At 39.3% G+C, this 23708-nt stretch overlaps 1 protein-coding gene across 1 annotated transcript in view; it reads right to left on the minus strand.

Moving 5' to 3' along the window:
- Nucleotides 1–390: 390 nt before the first annotated feature.
- nkd1 (NKD inhibitor of WNT signaling pathway 1) overlaps nt 391–23708 on the minus strand; it is a 58235-nt gene continuing 34917 nt past the window's right edge. The window contains exons 4-10 of the mRNA XM_088333204.1: nt 16828–16879; nt 12975–13060; nt 10688–10783; nt 7452–7599; nt 6261–6342; nt 4612–4745; nt 391–1520 (exon numbers count right to left, since the gene is read on the minus strand). Of these exons, the coding sequence (XP_088189330.1) occupies nt 1006–1520; nt 4612–4745; nt 6261–6342; nt 7452–7599; nt 10688–10783; nt 12975–13060; nt 16828–16879 (1113 nt within the window). The 3' untranslated portion in view covers nt 391–1005. The remainder of the gene's footprint in view (nt 1521–4611; nt 4746–6260; nt 6343–7451; nt 7600–10687; nt 10784–12974; nt 13061–16827; nt 16880–23708) is intronic.

A 23708-nucleotide genomic window follows, 5' to 3' on the forward strand; every position in this document is an offset into this window, starting at 1 on the left:
CTCCCATCCAACCTGATTGAGCTTGAGACTTATTGCAAAGAAGAATGGGGAAAACTGCCTAAAGATAGGTGTGCTAAACTTGTGGGATCATATTCAAAACGACTTGAGGCTGTATTTGCTGCCAAAGGTGGATCAACAAAGTATTAAGCAAAGGCTGTGAATACTTATGTAAATGTGATTTCTTAGTTTTCTATTTGTAATAAATTCAAAAAAAGTAAAAAAAAAAAACTTTTTCACATTTTCATAATGGAGTATTTTGTGTAGAATTTTGAGATAAGAGATTAAATTAATACAATTTGGAATGAGGCTGTAACATAACAAAATGTGGAAAAAGTGAAGCGCTGTGAATACTTTCCGGATGCACTGTATGCGTGTGTATACAGTGCTTGAAGTCGTTTTGGTTTTGATGGTCAATTTTGTTTTTTGAAAAGAAAAAGGTGAATACATTCTACTACCATCTCTGCTTTAAAGTGCACACTACTATTCGATAAATTTGAGAAGTGGACTTTTTTTCATGTGTGGGTCGCAGCATGTCATAAGAGTGGAATGGTGGGTCCTGAAGTCAGACCAATTGAGAACCATTGATTTAGATCCCATGTGGTTGAGTGATTACCCACTGAAATTGGGCTTATTGTAATTATTCCCATTGTTACTAATGTTAATTAGCGGGCCGGGACGCAAAAATATAGTCATACCTTAAACCGGTCCGTGGTCCAGAAAAGGTTGCTGACCACTGCTCTAATTGGTTCATAACACTGATTTCTCTTCAACAATATATGTCCCTTGACCTCCTACAATATTTCCTGCATTAGCCCTAATATTTGGTTCCCGACATCCTTTGTCGAGGAAGATTCCTAGAGTGTACCATTGTTTAAGCGGCTCCACCTTCATGTGATAAAGAAGCTCTGAGAGGGTCTCAGAGTGGGGCAGTCAGTCAGGAGTTGGAATAATCAAAAGTGTACTAGTACCCAAGAGATCTGAAAGAGGGCAGACCTTCAGGACTGTTTAAGACTGGTAGAAGTGGTGGTAGTGGTGGTGGTGTTCATGGTGATGGTGGTGCTCGTGCCGCTGCACGACCTGCCCCGTGCGGCCCTGGTAGAGCACAACAGCAGGCTGCTCCTTCACCTGCTCCTTCCCCAACAATGCCCGACAGCCTTGCTGGTCCTTGGAGCGCTGCTTGTGCTTCCGGTAAGGGGCGGCCGACTGGTGGGGGGTGGTCTGGTTGGGGAGGGCCGCCGGCGCGGGAGGACCCCTGGCCCGCATCACTCGCCCGTTAAGCTGGGCGGGGGCAGTGCGGTTGCGGGTTTTTGGCGAGCGCACGCCTGCTTTCCCGGAGTCTTGGCCTCGTGTCCGGGCGGGGTGGGGACCCTCCAAAGGCTCTGTGTTCGTCACAGGTTGCGATCGGCGATGATTCGGGGGCGGCGGATGATGAGAGTTGCCGTTCTCAGGTTCGTGGGATCGAGAGCGGGTCTGGTTGGATGAGCGGGTCTGCGGTTCTGCTTTGGGCTGCTCTGTAGTCGCTTCAAGAAAAAAAACATGAAGGAGATCAGCGTTCTAAGAAGGATCAAACCACACAATGGTTCCTTGGCATTCAGTTCCTTTCCTTTCAGCCTTTTAGGTCACTACAAAAAATACATTTTAGAAAAGTAGTCAATACAGTGATACCATTTTACACAAGCACCTCTGAACATGAGAATTTTGTTTTCAACAAAAGTCTGCAGATTCGTACAAAACTTAAAAAAAAATGCCCTTCTTAACCCCCGTTATAAAATAAAAATAGTGTACGAACCCTGTATATCTTTTTCATGGCCAAATTCACGCACTTTTTACTCATTTTTAAGGCCAATTTTCCAATTTCTCTTATAAAAGGGGAATATCGAAGTGAATTAATCCATAGCCCTGTGGTTTGAGGTGACAGAGTTCTGCATGTAGGGAAGAAAACTCAAAATTTGAAAAATCCTCAGCCAAATATTAAACCAACAGCAGAATGGGGCATAGAAAATGAAGTTTCATTCGTGTTTGCAGCTGTCTCTGTTTGGTTCATGTTGTATCAAATTTTCTCGCCATTTCTATTGTGGGCGGTACATGATATCAAACTGGAGATTTATTGTTTGAATAATGTCATTGTAATATGTAGCTTACATTTTCTGTTGCATGAAGTTCTTCCGATTACAGTTTACCATTGAGAAACACTACCTTATCTCTTTTACATGGTCCTTAATGAAAGTCCGTAATTGATACATAATCCTTCATAGTGCTTTGTAGCATGTAACAAACCATTAGAAATTAAAAAATATAGTTAAGCTAATCATCTCCTTACGTTACGTTTCATATGACTAAAAGAGCTGGTTCTTCCGTTGTGAAGAGTTGTCTCACATTTTGCAGCATGCAGTGCATTGATTTGTTTTTCCTGTTTTCGGTCAATTCTTTACTAAAATGGCAGCCTTTCGGCGTCTCTGTCTAACGCATCTGTCCTCTTGGGTGTGACCAGTCGGGGATGATAACACTTAAAATAACCACGTCATAGAAACAGACTTGTTGGCGTCATTTTTAAACCGACTTATTTATTTTATTTTTTGTATTTTTCTTCGTTCAATGCGTGCTCTGTCGAGTCAGACTGCCGAGAATTGGATTGGATTATTCCTTTGATCTTGACTGTGGACTCCTGAACTTTGAGAAACCAGCGATAACAATGGATTTGGAATTACCTGTATTGGAAAACATCGGAATTGTGTTTTCTTTGCTTACTTGATGAACCTTCTTGACATTCATTTAAATTATCATTAAACTTTAAAGCGTCTTATTGTGTGAGTTCAGACACAAAAACAGATGCACATAAATGTAACTAACTAACACTAGATTATCAATCGAAATCAGAGGAGGCGACCGGTCATGACCCTGAAATAGTAATACACCAGGGTTATTAAAGGAAGATTACAGAATTTCAAACTCAACGCCTTTAACCAAGTAAAAGTGTTTTACTATAATTGATGTTAAATGATGTCTATTGTTTTGTCAATTGTTCATTGGTGCCGTGACCCGTGACTTCTATCAAACTCTCCGAACCGAGGACTGTCCTACCTGCCACATCGTTTCACGAAGCCATCAGCTCACAGTATTTAAAATTGACAGTGACGTGTTACACAGGCTCCTGATTTATTTTGTGATTTTGACTAATTTACATCTTTGAAACATGTTTAATCAGAGCACGAGTGACATTTCTGAGGGTGTAGCTGATCAGATGACAAATATTATTCAGGAGATAGGACATAAATTGGCTGATAGCATTTTTTCACGTATACAGTCACACAATACAGTAGCTCCTAGCGCTGCTGCCACACAAGATGTAGCAAACACATTGAGTAAGCCTAGTTATGTGTCAGATGTAACACAGGTTCAGGTGGTTACACAGAGAAAAGTTAAAGAACCACCATCATTTATTGGGGATGGCTCAGACTCAATAAAATTACATGAGTGGGAAGATCTAATGAAGACATTTATTAAGAAGAGTAATGTGAGGCTTGAAGAGCAGGCCGAGGAAATCATTACGCATTTGAGAGGAAAAGCTAAAGATGTAGTTAGGTTTGGCATTAGAAACAGTAATATAGACGTCTATACCCGCCCTGACATGATTTATAGTGTTCTCAGGAAACACTTTAGCTGTACCAAGTACTCTGCTGTCCCTTTAGCTGACTTTTATTCAACTTTGCCCAAAGACCAGGAAGACCCCTATGACTACTGGCTGAGACTAAACAGAGCAGCTGACCTTGCCTCTGACTGCTTGAGTGAGCAGGGCAAAACATTTGACAACCCTGAAATAGAGGTTACTCGCATGTTTATTAGGAACTGCCCTTGCAAATTACTGGCACTCACTTACAGATCTAAAACCATCGATAAGTGGTCAGCATGTGAAGTACTAGAGGTGCTGAATGAATACCACGCTGAGAAGAGCTACAAAGCAGCTTCCCTACAACAACCTGCGAATAGAGCGGAAATTGCCGTACACAAAGCTGAGGTGAACCATGGTCCAACCCTCATGCACGAGCCACCTCAGACTTCGAGCACACAGTATGTCCCTCTAACGGACGTTATTAGTATGTTGGAGAAAGTTCCGATACGTGTTACCTCAAACCAGTTTCAAGAGAGAAGGCGAGCTCCAACCAGCAGTAGCTCAGGAGGTAGAGCGATCGTTTTAGGATTAAGGGATCCCAATTCGAATCCCGGCTTGTCCGTGTTACATGCCGAAGTGTCCTTGGGTAAGACACTGAACCCCCTATACCCCCAATAAGCAGGTTAGCAGCCTTACATGGCTGCACAGATCATGGCCGCTATTGGGAAATGTGAAGTACAATGTAAAGCGCTTTGGGAGGTCATTGACTTGAAAAGCGCTATATAAATGCAGATCATTTCATTTCATTAAATCGACGGTCATTGTTCGAAATACTTTAACTCCTCAAAAATAAAATACAACATTTCAGGTTTGCTTAGTCTCGGACCTGCTTATAAAGTTAATTGGTCTGGCTCAGGCTGGGTCGGGCCTTAATACCAGCAGGCCTGGGTCGGATCAGATTTTTTTAGTCCCCACCGTACCTTCGATCAGGGTCAACTTACCAGCTCCAAAACGGGAAGTGTAGTTCTCAATGCCGGCCAAGTCCAAGTAGTGGTTCCGTCGCTCCAGGTTCTCGTCCACGCACTGGCGCTGGCAGCTCTGCTGGGAGTGGTTGTGCTGGTCACTGTGATGGCGCCTGAAAGGAAGGGGTGAAAAAGCAACATCTGTCATTTACGGGGTTCGTACACTTGTTTCATGGCCAAATTCAAGCATTTTATAAGGAATTTTAAAGCCAATTTACCAGTAGCATTAAAGAAAAAATAATCCGGAGTGAATCCTGTATTTTGCAGAACTAAAGATATATTTCTGATTTACATGATTTTTAGATCTTGAGTAAATCGCAAATATGTTTATTAGGGTAAATATGAGAGTATTATGTAGCTAACATTTTCAGTTGCAGTAAGTTCTTCCCATTACAATTTACCAATGAGAAACGCTACCTTAATTATTTGCATGGTGCATATAAATACACACAGAAATAGAAGATTTTTATTCTCGCCTGAATATTCTTCAGCAATTAAATGCCAGCAGATGGGTGTAGCATGAGCAAATTAGCTGAAAAACTGGTGAGACAACAGGTTGAAGCCTTACCTGGTACCTTGTCAAAATTAATCACAATTTGAAAAATGAATACCTGTATTGTGCACATTTTTTCTGAAGGCAGGTTTAGGCGTTTCCAAAACTGTCCATTTGGAGACAACCAGTTACAACACTAAAACCTTTGCAAATGTGTATTTTACTAATTTGGCCAATTTTTTTTAGAATTGTGAAGTAGTTGTAAATGTGTGGCTGAGAGTGGTGATAATGTAAAGGTCAGAGGCTGACTACCATATAAGGAATACTTTTACAAGAGATTATTTTTAAAGTGGGAGTTTGGGAGCGAAACAAAAGGATTACAACAAGGAACATCACACCAAGCATGTATACTTTTAGGCACTTTTTTTAATATGTTGGCATTATAGTGTGTTTTGGAGTAAATATTTTACACGGTTAAATTCTCTGAATTGCCCTGGAGATAACGTAGATGTTTTTGCAGACATTTAATCAATTTGATGACGCCATTGGACGTAAACGGTGAGTTACACCGGCTTTATAATTTTCGGGTATTTTGCTTCAGGCTGATCGAGATGTTTCTGTGATGTTGTGAATTTGTCTGCATATATTGAATCCCTAGAGTTTAAGCTTCCCAATGACATATGGAATGACATATTTCATTGACTGGTGACATCAGACACATATTTGTTTATCAAAAGTCAGGCAGCGGGTCGTCGGATTGTTAAGGGGTTATTTTTTAGCATGGCACATAAAAGTATTCCTTGCACTAATACACATTTAATGGCGCCCTGTTTCGGTGTAGCATGCACCTGACTACTTGGTCACACGCTGATGCTTCATAGGCCAAAGCCATACAAAGTATTGCCAGCTGCCGTTAATCACATAATCATGTAGTTATAAGCACTACGAACAAAATTGAATCACTTTCAACCCTTGAAAAAAACATTACATTTAAGGCAAGGATTTTATGCGCCCGTACGAACCCTGATATTAAGGCGGGGGCCTCAAACCATCATGCGGCAGCCCAGCAATTGGCACACAGGCTGCTAGTTTGAGACCCTTGACTTGAGCACAAAAGTAAAAAGTACGGATCTACCTAATCAGCGCTCGACTTTTCTTGTCTGTACTCTTGGGGTCTTCAGCGCACTTGTCGTTTCTCTCCCTTGGGTGGCCCCCATCTGTGGAAGGGAGGAAGAGGAGACCATCATCAATGAGAACAACACACACATGCACAAGAAGAAAGAAACCTTTGTTTTTCTCTTTGAGGTTTTTTTTTGTGGATCTAGAGGAAATGAGAGCAGAAAAACAAGGAGAAAAACAAAACAAAAATGCTTCATTTATTCAATTTTCGAATCCCGGCACCTTCTATATCAAATAGGGGAGGAAGAGACTTGAGAAATAGTTTAATGATAAAGACAGCAGATCTGACGCAGGCGGGAATTAGCATAAAGGCAAACGGGCAAAGTCGGAATCTCTCGAGGCGTATTTATAGTCCCAACAACAGGGCGGCGCTGGGTAAAAATACAGACGGAGATAATGTTGTGCTACTTTCCCCCCCTCACGAGTCATCATAGCGAAGGGTGAACATTGTCAGGTTCTTTTTTTTATGTCTTGAGAATTTTCACAGATCTTTTTTTTTTTTACCCTTTAACAATCCTATATTCATCTTTTGACACAGTTTTGTTAACCAAACGAATTTACTATTATTTCATTACTGAATTTCTTACCTTTTAAAATGTTTGAAATGTATTTGGATTGGAAAAAACTATTGTGGTAATATCCTTAACGTTTGTCTAAAATGACCGATAATTCTCAAATGTGAGACTTACATTTTTTACCAAGTCACCCTGGGTGATATTACATTTGTCAAGCTTCAGAGCAGTGTTTGGGAACAAGTCACGACGTTGAACTGGACCAAAAAATAGCATTTCAATAATTCAATTAAATGACATCCATCTTATCGCAGTGAGGCAGGTCTCCTAATTTCCAAAATTTAACAGAGCAGTTCCTCCATTGACAGATACAGTTGAGTGTCATCTGCATGAGCAATGTAAACTCATATTATAGTGGCGGATTATATCACGTAGCGGAAGAATATCACCGTCACAAATGTAGTGGTTTCCCACGAGATGTAGCTCTAGGTCATCCAATTCACGGTTAAAGGATTTGGCATCGGTGAGATACAGGCTCGGCAGGGGTAGCTTGTTACGTACACCTGAAGCCTCATTGCTACCGCTTTCACTCTCGACGCTGTTCAATGAAAAAAAAAATAAAAAATAAAAGGTACCTGTGCCACCATGTGTGAAACTCCTCCATCTCTGGCTGGAGTCTGGAGCCACCGACAACTTGACTCGCAAGGTCTTACTGCTGCTGGGAGAATGGTTGACCGAGGCATCCACCACCTCGTATATGGTATGGAGGAGGCTTGTGATGTCCTACAATCAAAATTTCATGAGCATAATCTTCTGTACAACTGCAACTGTAAATATTTACAAATTTATTTTATATCATTAATATATTATTTTTTATAACGTTTTTAAGAATTTGCACATGTTGACATTTTTTAACGCGTTTCATTCCCACTGAAATAATAAGCCGTCCAATTTTGTTATACTTGTATAAAAACAATGAAGGGCATTTATGTTTTTGTTTGGGAACTAAGTATGTATATCTGTTTGTATGCCAGGTTGTTTGTTGGGATGTCCAACCAAGAAAAGGGGGAAGGAGTTATAATATGACGAAAATCTTTCACAAGCAGTCAAAATGGGTTAACCAAGATGTGAAAAATGCAAAATAAGCAGACTCAGCACTATTGGATTTGTTGACTCAGCATTTTCCCCCAGGACCATATTCTACTCTCCACGACCATGTAGTCATGTAAGTTTCACCAAATGTGGGAACTGCCCAAAAAAACCTGACTCATCATTTTTGGTTTTGCTGATTCAGCACCTTGCCCAGAAAGACATTCAACTCTCTCAGGTCAGGTTATAAGCAATCAAGTAGGTCATCCGAGAAGTAAATGACCCTGTCAAAGGGAATTGCTAAGAAATTGTTTTGCATAGGCATTGTAGTTCATTTATTTATGTCAAGATACTTTTGTGGACAATTTTGGCTATAACATCGACTTTCAACTTAACTTGCTAATAGGCTGAACTAGGCAATAGTTCTATGCTACCTTGAGAAGCAAAAATATGCTAACAGATTTTTTTTTAAATTCATGTTTGAAACATTTCTAAAATTCTTTACAAGCTCACAAAAGAGTAGGCAAGGGTCTTTGAATGCAGACATTTTTCACGGTACTAAATGGTAGGACCTTGTACATTGCTGATAATTTAGCTGTTTACTCCTCCTTTCACAAAATAAAGAGGCAAATATGCAGGAAAGGGTGCACACTTCAATTTCAGGTACAGATACAGTGAAGAAAAGCAGCTTTTGTGGCGTGGCTGCTTGAAAGGGAGTTTGAAAAGAAAGTGTCTACTGTCTCTCGAGTCAAGCTGCCACCGGCAACGAATCCACATACACACGAGACACAAACGTTTCTGGGTGTTCTTTTGGATCTCTCCAGGCATCAAGAACAGGTTGTTTGCCTGGCAGGAACAAAACTACCACAGGTCTGGACTGAAAAGGGTTTTCGCTTTAGTGTGGTGGCTCCCTATTAGACTAGTTTCATTGTTAAAATCGGCCAGATGGAGGATAAGGGAGATTTCATTAAAATTATAGGTTCGTACACCTGGAGAAGGATGGGTGCCATCAGGCTATACTTGTCCAAGACACATCACAGGAAATGATACCCCTAAGACCCTAGTGGTTAAGAAATACAAACAGCCAACCAACCAACAACAGATTAAGGCAATAAAAATATATTTATAATGTGACTTGGAATATTTTTTGCCAGTGTCTCACTGTGGATCCACTTACATGAAATAAAGTAGACAAGAACTAATGTGCTAAAAAGTTTATCGACCTAAATTCCACAATCTCAACTTTTTAACCTATATGTGAGTAAAATTAGTCTTTAAAAAAACCAACTGACATTCTAGGATTCTTGCAAATATTTACTATTGTTAGTTGGGTTGCAAATAACAATTGTTTTAATAAATCATTGATCGGTCGATTATCTTTTTGATTAATCGATGAATTTGATTTATTTTTTATTTTTTTTAACTTTTTTAATTTCCCTCTATTCATATATTGAAGTTCCGGACAGATAGAAAATTCATGCACAAAACAGCAGAATTTTCTATAATATAAAACAATAAAAAGTAAGATTTGGGGTTTGCTTGCACGTACACCAAAATTGCCTCTCTTTAAAGCTGTCTGCTTAACTCCTGGCTTTGCAGCCAGCGTATTGTATGCCATCTTATTGTACTCTGTACTGAATCTTTTTAAACAGCACTTTGAGTTGATTTCCTTGTCTGATAAGTGCTATACAGACGCTCCCTTACTGACGACCATTTGACTTACGAAAAATGGTAGATACGAACATTTTTTTCGGGATGAGGAAAAATATCCGGACATTGCTGTAAGTTAGATTTTGTACTGTGTGCACCTTTTTCCAAGTACTGTAGTTCTTCTTTCCGCCGCATAGCGCTGTGAGAGGCCACCCAGCATCCACCCCGGAGAAAAAAATCTGCTTCCTCTTCCTAGTTCGTGTGTAAACTTTCTATACTATACGATGTCGATACTATCTCTAGCGCGCTAAGAACTTTGACATTTTTATTGTGTAATATCTTGTGCATCCATATGGATGGTGCAAAGTGCAAAGAAACAAAAGTGGAATAAGAAAAGCGTGATACGGTTGAGAAAATGGTCGGAACGCTTTTAATCGGCCACTTTTTACCACACAGCAGGACCTCTTGAAGTGCATCTCCCAAAAGTAAGTTAAACCTCACTTTATTTATCTTTATCGAGCATATTATTTTATGGAATGTTTATTTTTTTTTGTACAAAACAAAACAGGTTACTTATACAAGCCTGAAACATACTTATATAAACCTTAAACATACAAAATATAGCACTGAGGCAACTTACGAACAAATTCAACTTACGTAGATCGCCTAGAATCTTGTTTGTAAGTAGGGAAGCATTTATATTTGGATCAAGATACGGCACCCTCTGTCGGTCTAAATTGAAACGACAAGTTCGTCGGCGGATCAAGATGAAATTCAAAGCACTCCCTAATTTGCATCGAAAAAAAAATCTAAGATGAAATTCGTCGCCAACGCTTTTCATAATGTATTTGAATCAATGTTATCAATTATTGCAGCCCTAATTCCTGGTATCCGTTTTAGTTGATTTTTGAGATATTTAAGTCTAGGGTGAGTTATGTGTTCATATTAGATTTTTAATTTTTTGCCAAAAAGGATGACTTAAAGGCCTGTGATTTGATGAATAAAAGAAAACTCCAGATTTTCCAGTGAGTAGAGATAATTCAGGATAATATCTCTTGTTCACATTTCAAAATGTGTGTCCCTGGTGTCGAATTCCTTTGCAAATTCACCCTCTGTGCAATTGTTATTTTACCTCTCTGGTGACTTTGCCGCTGTTGTCAAAGTCGTAGAGGGTGAAAGTCCACTCCTGTCGGTTATCTTTTTCCATTGACACGGCACACTCCAGTTCCTGAAACAGTATACATCTATAAATGTGACAGTCTTTGAGCATGTGTGCGCTCATGTACCATATTTTCACGACCATAAGGCGCACATAAAAGTCTCAGGTTTCTTTAAATTGTGCAGCGCGCCCTGTGCCTCATGTAAATCGGCAGAGAGAGACCAGCTCCATGCTCTTGGAGTTGGGTGCCCGCGCCCATGGCTGAGAGGACACAGGTTCCAGCCTTGGCCGAGTCAAGACTCGAAACATTATTGGTTGAAATCCGAAGATTTTGTGATATCCTTTACATTTCCAACCAAATGCGACTTGTATGCAATCTTCTGTGACTTATAAGCCCTCGCCCGCGTGAATGCCACAAGTTTCTTACAAGCAGAAGAGGACACGTGACGTCACACGCAAGGCATTGTTTGCGGAAGCACTCAAAGAGGCTAACGCTGTAGCATAACTAGCAATTTGAAAATTATTGTTATGGTCTTGGTGCTTTTGTTTCATGAAACGGGGTCATGTTTCCACCTGGACCAGGACTACGGTGGCACAGAAACCTCCAGCGGATTATAATGAAAAGAACGGATTGTCGACGTTTGGGCGGGACTGTTGTTTGAGCTTTCTGAAAGTGACGCTGAACGTGGCTCTGAAAGTGAAGAAAGTTAACATTTTAATGGACATTTAGCGAAGCTGTTCGAGTCAGAAAAAGAAGACAAGGATTTTGACGGTTATGTTATGGATTACCAGTAAAAAATGTGAATGCCAAACTGTTTTTGGCACTAGCTTTTTTTTTACATTTTGTTTTATCCGTGTATTTTACTTTGTAACCAATACAACAAATAAATGATAATATGATAAAAACAAATAAATAAATAAATACAACAAAACTCCGTTCTACTTTTGTCACATTTTTAAATACGCACACTTGTATGCTTGTCTTTGTTGTTGTAACACACCCCTAAGCAGAGGGCCATCGCGCCCTATCATGGGGTGCACCCTGTGTATGTGGTAAATACTACACAAACTGCCTTATGGTTTTGAAAATACTGTAAGATTGTACATGACTAGTGTGCTATTATACCTTGTCTGGTATGATGCGGGATTATATACACAGTAATTTCCTTTTTTATTTTTATTTTACTAGAAAAAAAATAAATCAAACAAAAAACTACAAAAAATGTGTTCCACTGGGAGATAATTTTGGAGAATTTCACGTATAATTATTTATACTTTACAACAAATAACACAAGTTAAAAATCTAGTATTAGTACAAAAATACAGGTTAAAAAAAATACAAATTAAACTAACAATATAACGAAATTAATTATGGAAATGATCTGCCACAGGTGTTCAATTCAAGAGATTTTGAGGAGAGCAACTTTATATTCATACTTTAAACTGAAACCAATATAGCATTAACTGACAATATAAACGTTAAAATAATTAAATAAAAGCCAAGTCAATTTCTTTAAATATTTTCTTCAGGCGGTGTGCCTCATGACTTTTCAGTAAATAAAGAAGCGTGCCTTGGCTCTAAAAACGTAGAGAAACACTGGCTTAAAGGTACAGTGTGTAATATTTGACCACCGCATGCGTGTGTAAAATGAGTGCTTAACACAAGGAAGAATACAAACTAGGGAGACTCAAAGTGACCAAAACACAATATTTTTCCCCGTACGTTTTGCCTAACGTTTTGCCAAGAAAGACGTTAAAAAAATGTGAGGGAAAAATGAAAAAAAAAGGAAAAAAAAAATCTAAAAAAATAAGAAAAAAAGGGAGGAGAAAAACAAAAAGAAAAGAATAAAGGAAAAAGAAAAAATGAAAATGTGAAAACATGAGAAGAGAAAAGGGGAATAAAAATCAAAAACGGAAAAAAGAGGAAAAAATTAAAAGGAAACGACGTAAAAATTGAAAAAGAGAAACAAGGAAAATAACAAATATAATACTTAAAATGAGCAAAATGTATCTTACATTGGAATTTTTTTACCATGTTCAATTTCTTCTCTTTATTGTGAATAAAAGAAATAATGCAAAAGAAAAAAATGGTTTTGAGGGTAGCCTTGGCAGCAAGATGACAGCTATCTCAAGGTGAGAATCATCTTATGTTAAAAAAGTTAAGGCCCAATATTATTTTTAAAAATGCATGTTTGCATGATAGTTTATTTTTTCCTTATCATTTCAATGAATATCGTTTTTGTATTTTTTTCAAACCCACTTCAAACTGAAGCTGCTTGCCGTTTCGCTCCTGAATCATCTTGTCGTCCAGGCAGCAGCCACCCGTCTTTTCTGGAGGCAGAGCCACTACAGATGCACAGAAAGAGGAAGAGAATCAGGCTTTAGTTATAAGCCATAACCTAAAAATAGCTTGTCCCTTTTAAATGCCCGTGTCATCATAGCAAAACTGACTGGCAAAATATAGTAGTTATAAAGGGTGTTTCAAGAATTTGATATCCTTTGAGATGTAGATATCACAGAAACTACATGATTAAGGCAAATGAAATTTTGAAAAGTATTAATGTTGAAGATCATTTGATTTATTTTTCCAAAACCGAATGAGATATATAAAAGCATGTAGACTAAGTGAACAATTTCACAAATGTTCAATATGCGTGCCGCTTGAGACACGGCATACATCAAGTCAGTAATCTAGCTCCTGCCAAACATGTGGAAGCTTATCTTGAATCAGTCTCCAGGAGATTACTAGAGATCCCTCGTTTTTTGAGGTCAAGGGGACCAGCACCGCATGCAAAAAGTGAAAATCTGCACAGAGAAGGTTCTTAAATACAAAATATATGCTTGTAAGTTATCACAGGGCAATACATACAGGGTGTTCCAAAAGTCTTGGGTACATTTGAAGTCCTCATATCTCCATAACTTTAGTAGTGTAATAAAAATGTTGCCATTTTAAAGATAATTACATTACAATGTTTTTTTGTAAGGCTAATGTTTTTTAAAAATATTCTTTTCAGATCCACCAATGACATTCACTCAACCAGAAAAGGCGTTTTGTGTGCTTGAATTTACAAAAATCGAATCTTGGACTGTTGTTCAACATGCATTTTAAAGAAAATTTGCAAAGGAGCCACCAGACAGGATGTTCATCGTGAGATAGTATGGTAAATTCATAACGGAAGGGTGCTCATGCCTAGCTTAATGTACAGGACGTCCCTTAGCTTCAGAAGATGTGATTGAAAACCCTTGTAAATAGACTAGAAGAGCCAGTAAGGAACTTCAGTGTTCTACCTACAACACCTGTTTGGTCTTAAGAAGACTACTGCACATGACACCTTACAAACTACTGTTAGTCTAACAATAGAAGGTTAAACCAGCTCAACACGAGTTTTACATTGCAACTCATGAGAAGAAGGAAGAGAAAGGATTTGACAATTTGTTTGTTTTTAGCGACAAGTCAACTTTCCAAGTAAAAGTTAACAAGCATAACTGTCCCATATGGGTAACTTCTTGAGCAACAGCGAGATTTCCCAAAGCTGACCATGGTTTGTGCCATTTCGAAAAAAGCCGTCTATGGACCATTCTTCTTAGAAAGAGCAACAGATAATGGTGAGACATACCTTGACATACTGGGAAAACTGGTTAATGGATACATTTATTGAGAGAGAGAGTATGGTGATTTCATTTTCCAACAGGATGGGGCACCATCCCACTGGTGCCTCACGTTAGATCGTTTCTGAACACAACACTGCCAGACAGATGGATTGGACGGTTTGAGCAGAATGATCACTATCTTACGGTCTGGCCACCCATATCTCCAGATCCCACATCATGTGTTTTTTTATTTTGGGGGATTTGTTGAAAAATGGTTTATGTGCCCCCTATTCCAAAAGACAAGACAACAGGGGCTGTTGCAACCCATTAAAGTATAATGCTGAGGTTTTGCAAAAAACTGCCTACTAGTTTGATGTGCGCCCTGTGACAATAGGGCTCACAGTGAACATTTCATGTAAAAATTGAGATTACAAGCTTACTGAATTTACTGGAAGTATTCTTATACCCTTAATAGTTTCTGGGAAAATCAATGTCAAATTTTCATTGAGACATTTAGAACACCTTGTATCTACAAGATTATTTTTCAAAGGATATCAAAATCTTGGAAACACCCTGCATATTGTTAAAAACTTGGGACCATCGCTCCTTGCATGAAGGCTTCTTAATTTTCTTAAAAGTGCAATGGACTGTGAGTAGAACACCTTCAGATAATGCAGTCAGCCAAATGTGAAAGGTAAACGTAAGGTTTTACATACATACTGTATATGCAAGTGCTTTTACCACCTCTACGAAACACACCCCCTCTTCCCCGTCTTTTTAGCCTCTCTTCCCTTTGCGCTTTGAAGTCCCCATACTCCAACCTTCTGGAAGAGGATCAGTCCGAGCCGTGGAATAAAAAACAGAATCGCTAATTCATTAAGCCGAGTCAAATCGGAAACACTGTTTATTTGCGCGCCAGCCGGGGCAGCAGACACAACACGACGGCCCACTTTCTTCCCGCGCCATCCGAAAGCGGATCAAAGCCGGAGCGTCTGATCATCCCCGTCGTGTCGGGAAAGGCGGACGGAAATGAAAGACGACGTCCCAGGGAATTTCTTTTTTTTCTGGATATTGCGAGAGGGTGGATGGGTGAGCTCCCGCTGCTTGATCGTGCATGTGAGGGGCAAATCTGTTTGGCGGAAGTCTCAGTATGGCGGCGAGATAGCTAATGAAACGCTGGGAGGAGAAACAGTAATGCAGGCTCATGAACACCCAACAATCCCCCCAGACACAGACACCCTTTAGAAGACTATACACGCCACACTCGAGCTCCATCCAGCTTAGCTGCCATGTTACACATATCTGCTACCTCCTGCCTTTCTTACAATTCTAAATAAATGCCATTGTGGCCGGGAGAAGTTACAGTTTCTTCATCTCATGTTCAGGAACAGAGGTGTTATTTTTTTAATCTATGTTCCTGAATTGGCCTTCAATAAGAGTTTGCTTTTGCATTTGTGACAGTATAAGAGGCTTGCAGTAAAATAAGTTATACAAAGACTTTAGAATAATTCATCAATCTGAGCCTTGATGTTTGAAGTTCAGTTGAAAGATATATTAAATTAATTCACTCATACATTAAAAAAAATATAAAACAACTTAAAGGAGACATATCCAGGTAAATCAAACTTTTTGAAGCTTTGGCAATTCCTATATACCAATGCCTCTTTACAAACACAGTCAACTTGGGAGTTTTGCTCAAATCTGTTGCACAATCTTGTGTTCCAACTAGCACCCCCTCCCATCTTGTGAAAATGGCTGCATGCATGCTTTTGTAATTAGAACTGTGAAGATCCTTTACTGTGAGTTTGTTTTGTCAGCAGTGCTTCGAGTATGGTGATACAATTAGTCGGAACAGTTGTACAAATACATCTAGAAGATCATGAATTCGTAGCACGAAAGCTGTTAATCAGATTGTTGATATGGATTCTCGGTCTGGGGTAGCTCGCCACTCGGATCACAGAGATATCCAATCGTCGAAAGAATCGAAGAAATTTCCAGTGAAGTAAAACACCTGACCAAAACTCGCCTACTTTGGGTTTTTCATCTATTGTGACTCACACCGTCATTGGGTGGAGTCAAAAGGAAGAAAAGGGGAGATTTTGTTTTCCAATTCCAAGCAATGTGTTTTTAACGATTGCTATTGATAATATCAGATCCTGTCAGTTGTCTATGCCGACATGCCTGTTCTGTCAGCAGCGAGCAATAATGAAAGACTGGTTATTGGCACTCAATATGATGTCTATGATGTCTTTTATTTCCCTAACTCACTTTTTAAAAGGGGGTTACACACTTTTCACCAATGAAAATGTGTTCATTTTTTTATACTTCTTAAGTATTTCTTAAATGTGTAGGCATTAACCATAACAAATAAAATAAAAGCCAAATACTTTAAGGTACATTTGGAGGTAGATTGTCAATGAAAATTGCTACTGAAAAGGTCAATTCAAACAGCACCTCACTATCCATAGCCATTTTACACTAATTTCAAGAATGACTGAAGCCTGCATTTGTTGGTAGCTTACCTTCTAAGCGGTAGTGTTCATCACCTATATGCTGAGCTTCATTTATAGAGTCCTGGAAGAGAGAGAAGAAAAAAAAAACATGAGTCATGTAGTATGTCATAGAGTCTCTCATCCCGCAACATGAAAACAAACAGTGCAAATCCACCGCAGGGCATTCCGACACAGAGTGGCATCCCGACATCTAACCACCAGCAGTGAGATATCCCTACGCAAACAAAGTTTTACATCAACACAGGGAAGATAATTGCAGGGCCAAGAAAGCACAATTCCAAACTAGCAGTCATGAAAAAGCTACTGCAGCGGACATTTAAGGTGAAATGAACTATTTCAGTAGTGTGCTGAAGACCCCATTTTTCAGCCAGTTCAGTCTCTTGCTACAATAAGTTTACAGGGACGCAAAATCCTTTGGTTAAGCCCCTTAACGTTCCTGTAAAATCCCCCCAAAAATCCGAATCCAAGACATACCCAAAGTAAATTGAATGGCGTTCTTGAATCATTTGGAGAATATGTACAGTTCTGGTCTCTTTTGAAAGGTATGACTGATGTTTTGACCAAAGCCTAAATAATCACTGCAAGTGTTAATAACATCAAGTCATCTATGTTGGAACACACAGAAATTGTAGCATGGGCACCTTAGCTGGAAAACAGGTGGAACAATAGCTTGAAGCCTTACCTGGAACCTTGTCAAATTTGATCTCTATATGAAAAACTCAACATTGTGTTTAACAGATTTTTCTAAGGGTAGGTTTAGGCATCTCCAATAGTGGCCATTTGGAGACAACCTGTTTACATTAAAATTTGGCAAATGTGTATTTTACTTTGGCATATGTTTTTAGACATTGTGAAAGAGGTATAAATATTTGACTTCTCTTTCCAGATGTCAATCAATGATTGTGCGCACTTCCGCATAATAATGGTGCGTGAAAATGAATCATGAATTAAGTTGAGCACTTTTATTTTCGGCTCTGATTGGAATACGTCCCCAGAAAATGGCACAAAATTATGTTGGAGATGTCAATGGCTCACCAATGTGTCAATCATCATTCAAATCGGTTACTACAGGCTGAAGATATTCTGAACTACAGGAGGCGATCTCCCTTTCATCAAACAGGCCCGTATAGGCTAATGCGGGCTGTGGACCGTTAAAAAACCCTGCTATTGGCCGAAAGTCAGAGGCTAATGACCATATTGAGAATATCTTTTTGAGTCTGTTTAGTTTTAAAAGATAGTTATGTTGCGAAAAGAATGGATTACCACAAGAAACGTCCAACATTCGACTAATATGATGACGGCCAGGGGACGTAAATGGTGAGTTACGCCAACTTTATAATATTAGATATCTTATTTCAGACTGATTGTCTTGTTTCTATGATGAGTATATTTTGACATGGTTTCAGCTTTTCAATAAGTGACATGACGTATTTTAGTGACCGGTGACATCGTACGGACACGTATTTGTTTATCAACATTCTGACGGCCCACTAGTGGGCCGTCGGAACGTTGAGGGGTTAACAATGTGTCTCGGATATGCACATACATGTTTGTCCATCAAGTCTCCATAAACCCTTAGACAAGATTCTTTTCAAGCAGCACACATTTGGGAGTTACAATTTCCTTGTTTTTCCAGAATAGAGTCTTAAGACTTTGAGATAGAAATTGTACATCATGTGTAACATTTAAGTGTGTATTCTGATTTTTTTTTACACACCATAACATCAAATTATTTCCAGATTGTAATTTTAAGTCCTTGTATTTTTGGTTTAAGTAAAGCATTAGTCATGTGGAATTTTGTTGAAATACTAATTGAATTACTGTAAAATGATTCAGAGAGCTATTAAAATTTTATTTGAATTTATACTTGTCAAGTCATATTTATTTGTCTAGACCTCTATCACAAAAAGTCTCAAAGGGCTGTACAGAACACAACAACAAAATAACTAGTAAAATATAACATCAGCTACACAAAATATTTTTGTGGTATCGGGAATATCTTAAGCAAAATATGGAAAAGTAAATAACCTGGTTTAAATATCTTGTTTCCCACCTCTCTCAGCCAGGACGAGAGAGAGAGAGAGAGAGAGAGAGAGAGAGAGAGAGAGAGAGAGAGAGAGAGAGAGAGAGAGAGAGAGAGAGAGAGAGAGAGAGGAGAGAGAGAGAGAGAGAGGAGAGAGAGAGAGAGAGAGAGAGAGAGAGAGAGGAGAGAGAGAGAGAGAGAGAGAGAGAGAGAGAGAGAGAGAGAGAGAGAGAGAGAGAGAGAGAGAGAGAGAGAGAGAGAGAGAGAGAGAGAGAGAGAGAGAGAGAGAGAGAGAGAGAGAGAGAGAGAGAGAGAGTCATAATAGAAAGCGACTGAAGAAAGAGAAAAGAGAGAAAAGACAAGACAGAAATGTCAAGAGAGAAAGACAGAGAAAGAAAAGTCAAGTCAAGTCTTGTTTCTTAACCACAAGAAGTCTCAAATGGCTGCACAGACCAGAGACTATTACAGATAACAGACTATTATTACACAAGCTCCTGATCTAAATCCTACATGAGGACAAGAAAAAATTACAAAAACCTCAGCATGAGAAAAATGAAGAAACCTTGCACATGATTTACTGTAATCCCCCTTCCAGGATGACCAATCTGCAATGGATGTTGCATTAACAAACAATAAAATTAAAAATAATAAGTAAAATAATTAAAGTATAATATAAAATAAAATAAAAAGGATGACAAGGTTGCAAAGGATGTAGCATAATAATTATTCTTTGTTTTTTTTTTAATTATTAAAGTTAATTACGGCAATTTTTAAGCTTTATCAAAGAATATCGGGTCCGAAAATTGGTTGGCGTCCTCTTCTTAATACCAATAATCGGTATCACTGTTGGTCGATCCTATTTCTGCGCATACATACGTACATATTGTAACATTTGGGGTTGATGCCTAAGATTTAATCAACAATTATGGAGTTGCAACCCAAGAATGCATCTGCTCAGTCTTATGTCTTCTCTGCAGAATGTTTAAATCATCCATGACGGCGTAGAATATCGCGTCTGTCCCTCTCTAAAACTCACAAACGAAGCTTAACATCCTCTCAACTTTGACTCGACACTCCCTTGTTGCTCCATCAAAACAATAACACAAGGGTTATCTTTCAAGCATTTACTTAAGTGTGGGTGGGAGTCAAAAGGTGCCGCACACTAAATTTCTCAGTAATTCACGGAGGTAGAAGGGTCACAAAGCGTGACCCCAACCCTCCATGAGCTACTGTAGGTCAAAACACAGCCGCATGGGTGGTCCCTCAGGAAAGGAAAGCAGGCTACAGCAAACCACAGCACTTTGAAAATATTCTCCGAATTTGTCCAAACTGACAGACACAAGATACTCTATGGTATTGAGTAACGTGTTACAAATGAATTTGTCCCTGAAGCCCAATAACATTTCACATTAAAGGATACTTTAACGCGGCATTAATACAAAACTTTGTAACTCAACTGCCGTTTCAACAAGGTGCGTTGCTCTGCTACTTTTTAAACGCAGATTGTGAATTTTAGTGTTGTCCTTACTTTAATAATCATTTGCTTCTGAAGCATTATACATACGCCAATCTACCAGAACCCAACACTGATTACACCACTTAAGGATGAGCATGTTGATAGCTACCTAAAAACAACAACAACTGAATACAGTTACAGTGACACCATCTCAAGCATAGAGTACGAGAATGCTGAATTTCTTCAAAGTGATATTCTCCCTACCCGATAAATGTATATTTACATACAAACGGTTTTTACAACTAAAAAATGGAATAATAAAATAAAGGGTTTAGTTGCGCATATTTGGTTGGGTGTCACTAGTAATGAACGGTGGGCAGCGCGTAAGAAGAATACAGATATGTCTTATACAGAAACAAGAAAATCAATGGGAGAAACGTGGGCCTGGAATTTACTTTAAACTGTGCTGAGTTTTGATCTTCTTTATTTGATGCGGCTAATTTATGCACTTTTGTAATGGCCGCCAGGGGGTGCCTGAGCAGTAGAGGTAAGAGTGAGACACGTGGAATACTGTATATGTGTTGAAGACGCAAGTTTAATGTGACTTCATGCTTTGTCCATAAACTAGAATGAACAGACCCACATCATGGAAAAAGAGTCACTCAAAAGGGGAGGGCTAACTACGATATTAGGAATAATTTTAGGAGTCTGTTTATTTGTAAACGGAAATAATGTAGCAAAACAAAGGTATTACAAAGAAGCAAAGTCCAACGAAGCAGAAGTGTTTTAGGCAGATTTCTATTTATCTGTCGGTCTTATCATGTGTTTGGAATAAATATTTTACACGGTTGGATTCTATAATAATAATAATAATTTCCTTTGTATTGTCATTCTTTGTAACAATGTACACAGAACGAAATGTCGATACACCTGACCCGTTGTAGCGAGCCGATGCAGCCGCAGCCAACAGAGGGCGCCGCCATTTTACCAATGTTATAAGTCTTAGGTATGACTCGGCCGAGGCGCGAACCAGCGACCTCCCAGTCTCAAAGCGGGCGCCCTACCATCTAGGCTACGGCTTGTCCTTAATGTAACGAAGGCATTTTCACGGACATCCTAAGAGGTTGAACACGGCCAGGGGACGTAATGGCGAGTTACGCCAGCTTTAGTTTCCGTGTTGTTGTCAAAAACAATAAAAATCATGTTTTAGTTCTACTTAATTTGCAGTAAAATTCTAAAGAGTACTATAAGACCAGACAGCTTTAATGCACATGTTTGAATGAGGTGTAATAAACTAAATTCTTGATAAAAACAAAACACTTTAATAAGTTACCGGCAGATATTTCTAATGGCCCAGAAAGGAAAATAACATCTTTAAACAATCAATTACCACCTATATCCATGCTTTTTTACTTTCAAAAGTATCTACTTAATCAAACCACTAGCTTTCACATGACAATTTTGATTAACATCAAAGCCGAGATGACTTCCCGATTCCGGTTATTCCACCAAGATTCGAGATTGTCTTTATCGTCATTAACATAAAATGCAGATGAAATTTTCTTTGCAACCTCGGTGTACGTTGTTCACAAAGGAAGTTAAAAACAGGAAAAAACAAGATCAAAAATGTTTCTAATGTGTGGGCCTGGAGAGGGATGGGCGCCACCTGGCTGTACTTGCCCAAGACACATGAAATGATGCCCCTACACCTCTAGTGGTTAAGACATCCAACCAACCAAATTGATATATTATATGGTATGTATATATTATACTGTAAGTATAAATATATATATATATATATATATATATATATATATATATATATATATATATATATCATTAGCTGCACCGCTTATCCTCAGTAGGGTCGCAGGGGTGCTGGAGCCCATCCCAGCAATCATCGGGCAGTGGGCAGGGGACACCCTGAACTGGTTGCCAGCCAATCGCAGGGCACACAGGGACAGACAACTCGCTCGTTCATTCACACCTAGGGACAATTTGGACCGGCCAATCCACCTGAAATGCATGTCTTTGGAATGTGGGAGGAAACCGGAGTGCCCATAGGAAACCCACGCAAGCACGGGGAGAACATACAAACTCCGCACAGGAAGTCCAGTAGCTGGATCTGAACCCACACAGGAGGTTCCCGAGACCTTAGAACTGTGCCGCACACGCACTAACCACTGCGCCGCTGTGCTGCCCTATATATATATATATATATATATATATATATAGTATATATGTAATATATGTGACTGAGGTGCAACTGAGTGGTAAAGTGTGTTGTGCTGTGGCTCACAGCCTATGAGTTATTGTCCTTCAGTTGGGGGGGTGATGGACTTGAGAGCTCCGGGTAAAAAAACTGTCTCAGTCTGTTAGTGGCTGTTCCTGTAGCGGTTTCCCAATGGACGAGGTACAAGCGGTCTTTGGCCCAGGTGGCTGAGATCCGTGGCGATGGCCTTTGCTCTCCTCGCGACTCGGCCCGCATATACGGATTCCACTCGACACGCATTTATGGATTCCAAGCTTACAACACCTGGTATTCCCAGGCAGTCTCCAATCAGAGTACTAACCAGTCCTGACCCTGCTTGGCTTCAGAGATAGGGCGTTCTCAGGGTGCTGTTGCCGCGAGCCAACAGTTCATGAACACTCGGACATTTGCCCCCATATTTGATTGGTTCAAAACATTGCAGCAGGATAAGAAACAGGAGAAGCAGGAATGTACTAATTGGTTGTTATCTTTGCTGATGGATGGAAACCATTTTATTAAGTATGCTAGGGGTGACCACTGGAATTGTTCTTGTCAAAGTTCAGAAGGGAAAAAACCCCAGGCCTTTGTTACTTGTACACACAAACATGCAGCCTCACACCAACATCTGTTTCCTTTGTGGGCGCTTAGTGGGGGGTTCTGGTCTTAATCCAAAACATCAACAACAACACTTGCATTCAATAAAATCATTTTCCGAAAAAAATGTGAATCTGCATTTAATGAATAAGTGTTCAACAGAGGTTCTTTGAGATATTGTAGCTAACCCTAACCCTAACCCTTTGGGTTTTTGAAACTTGCTCAACTTTTTTGACAACAATGATTTATGGGCATCTACCTTGTTTAACTTGGCTCAGTTCTTCTAAATTATTTTCGGTCACGGTCATGTCTTAAAGTGACAACTTATTGTATTCTGCTCGGTTCTGTCCGCTGTCAACATTTTTAACATACTGTAGCAAGCACACTCGGTTTTGCTCGTCTTCCTCTATGGTCGCAGTGAAGCGCTATATGCGATTTTGACAAACTTCCTTATCCTGTCTTTACCCAGTCTCTCTTTGCCCATTACCACATCCGTGTTAAATGTTTTTTTAATGGGGTCGCTTGAGGGTCTACTACACTTCATGTCTACACTTCATACTCAATGC

This window comes from Urocampus carinirostris, chromosome 4 (assembly GCF_059441175.1).
Source record: "Urocampus carinirostris isolate Australia breed hairy pipefish chromosome 4, RoL_Ucar_1.0, whole genome shotgun sequence".
Lineage (NCBI taxonomy): Eukaryota > Metazoa > Chordata > Actinopteri > Syngnathiformes > Syngnathidae > Urocampus > Urocampus carinirostris.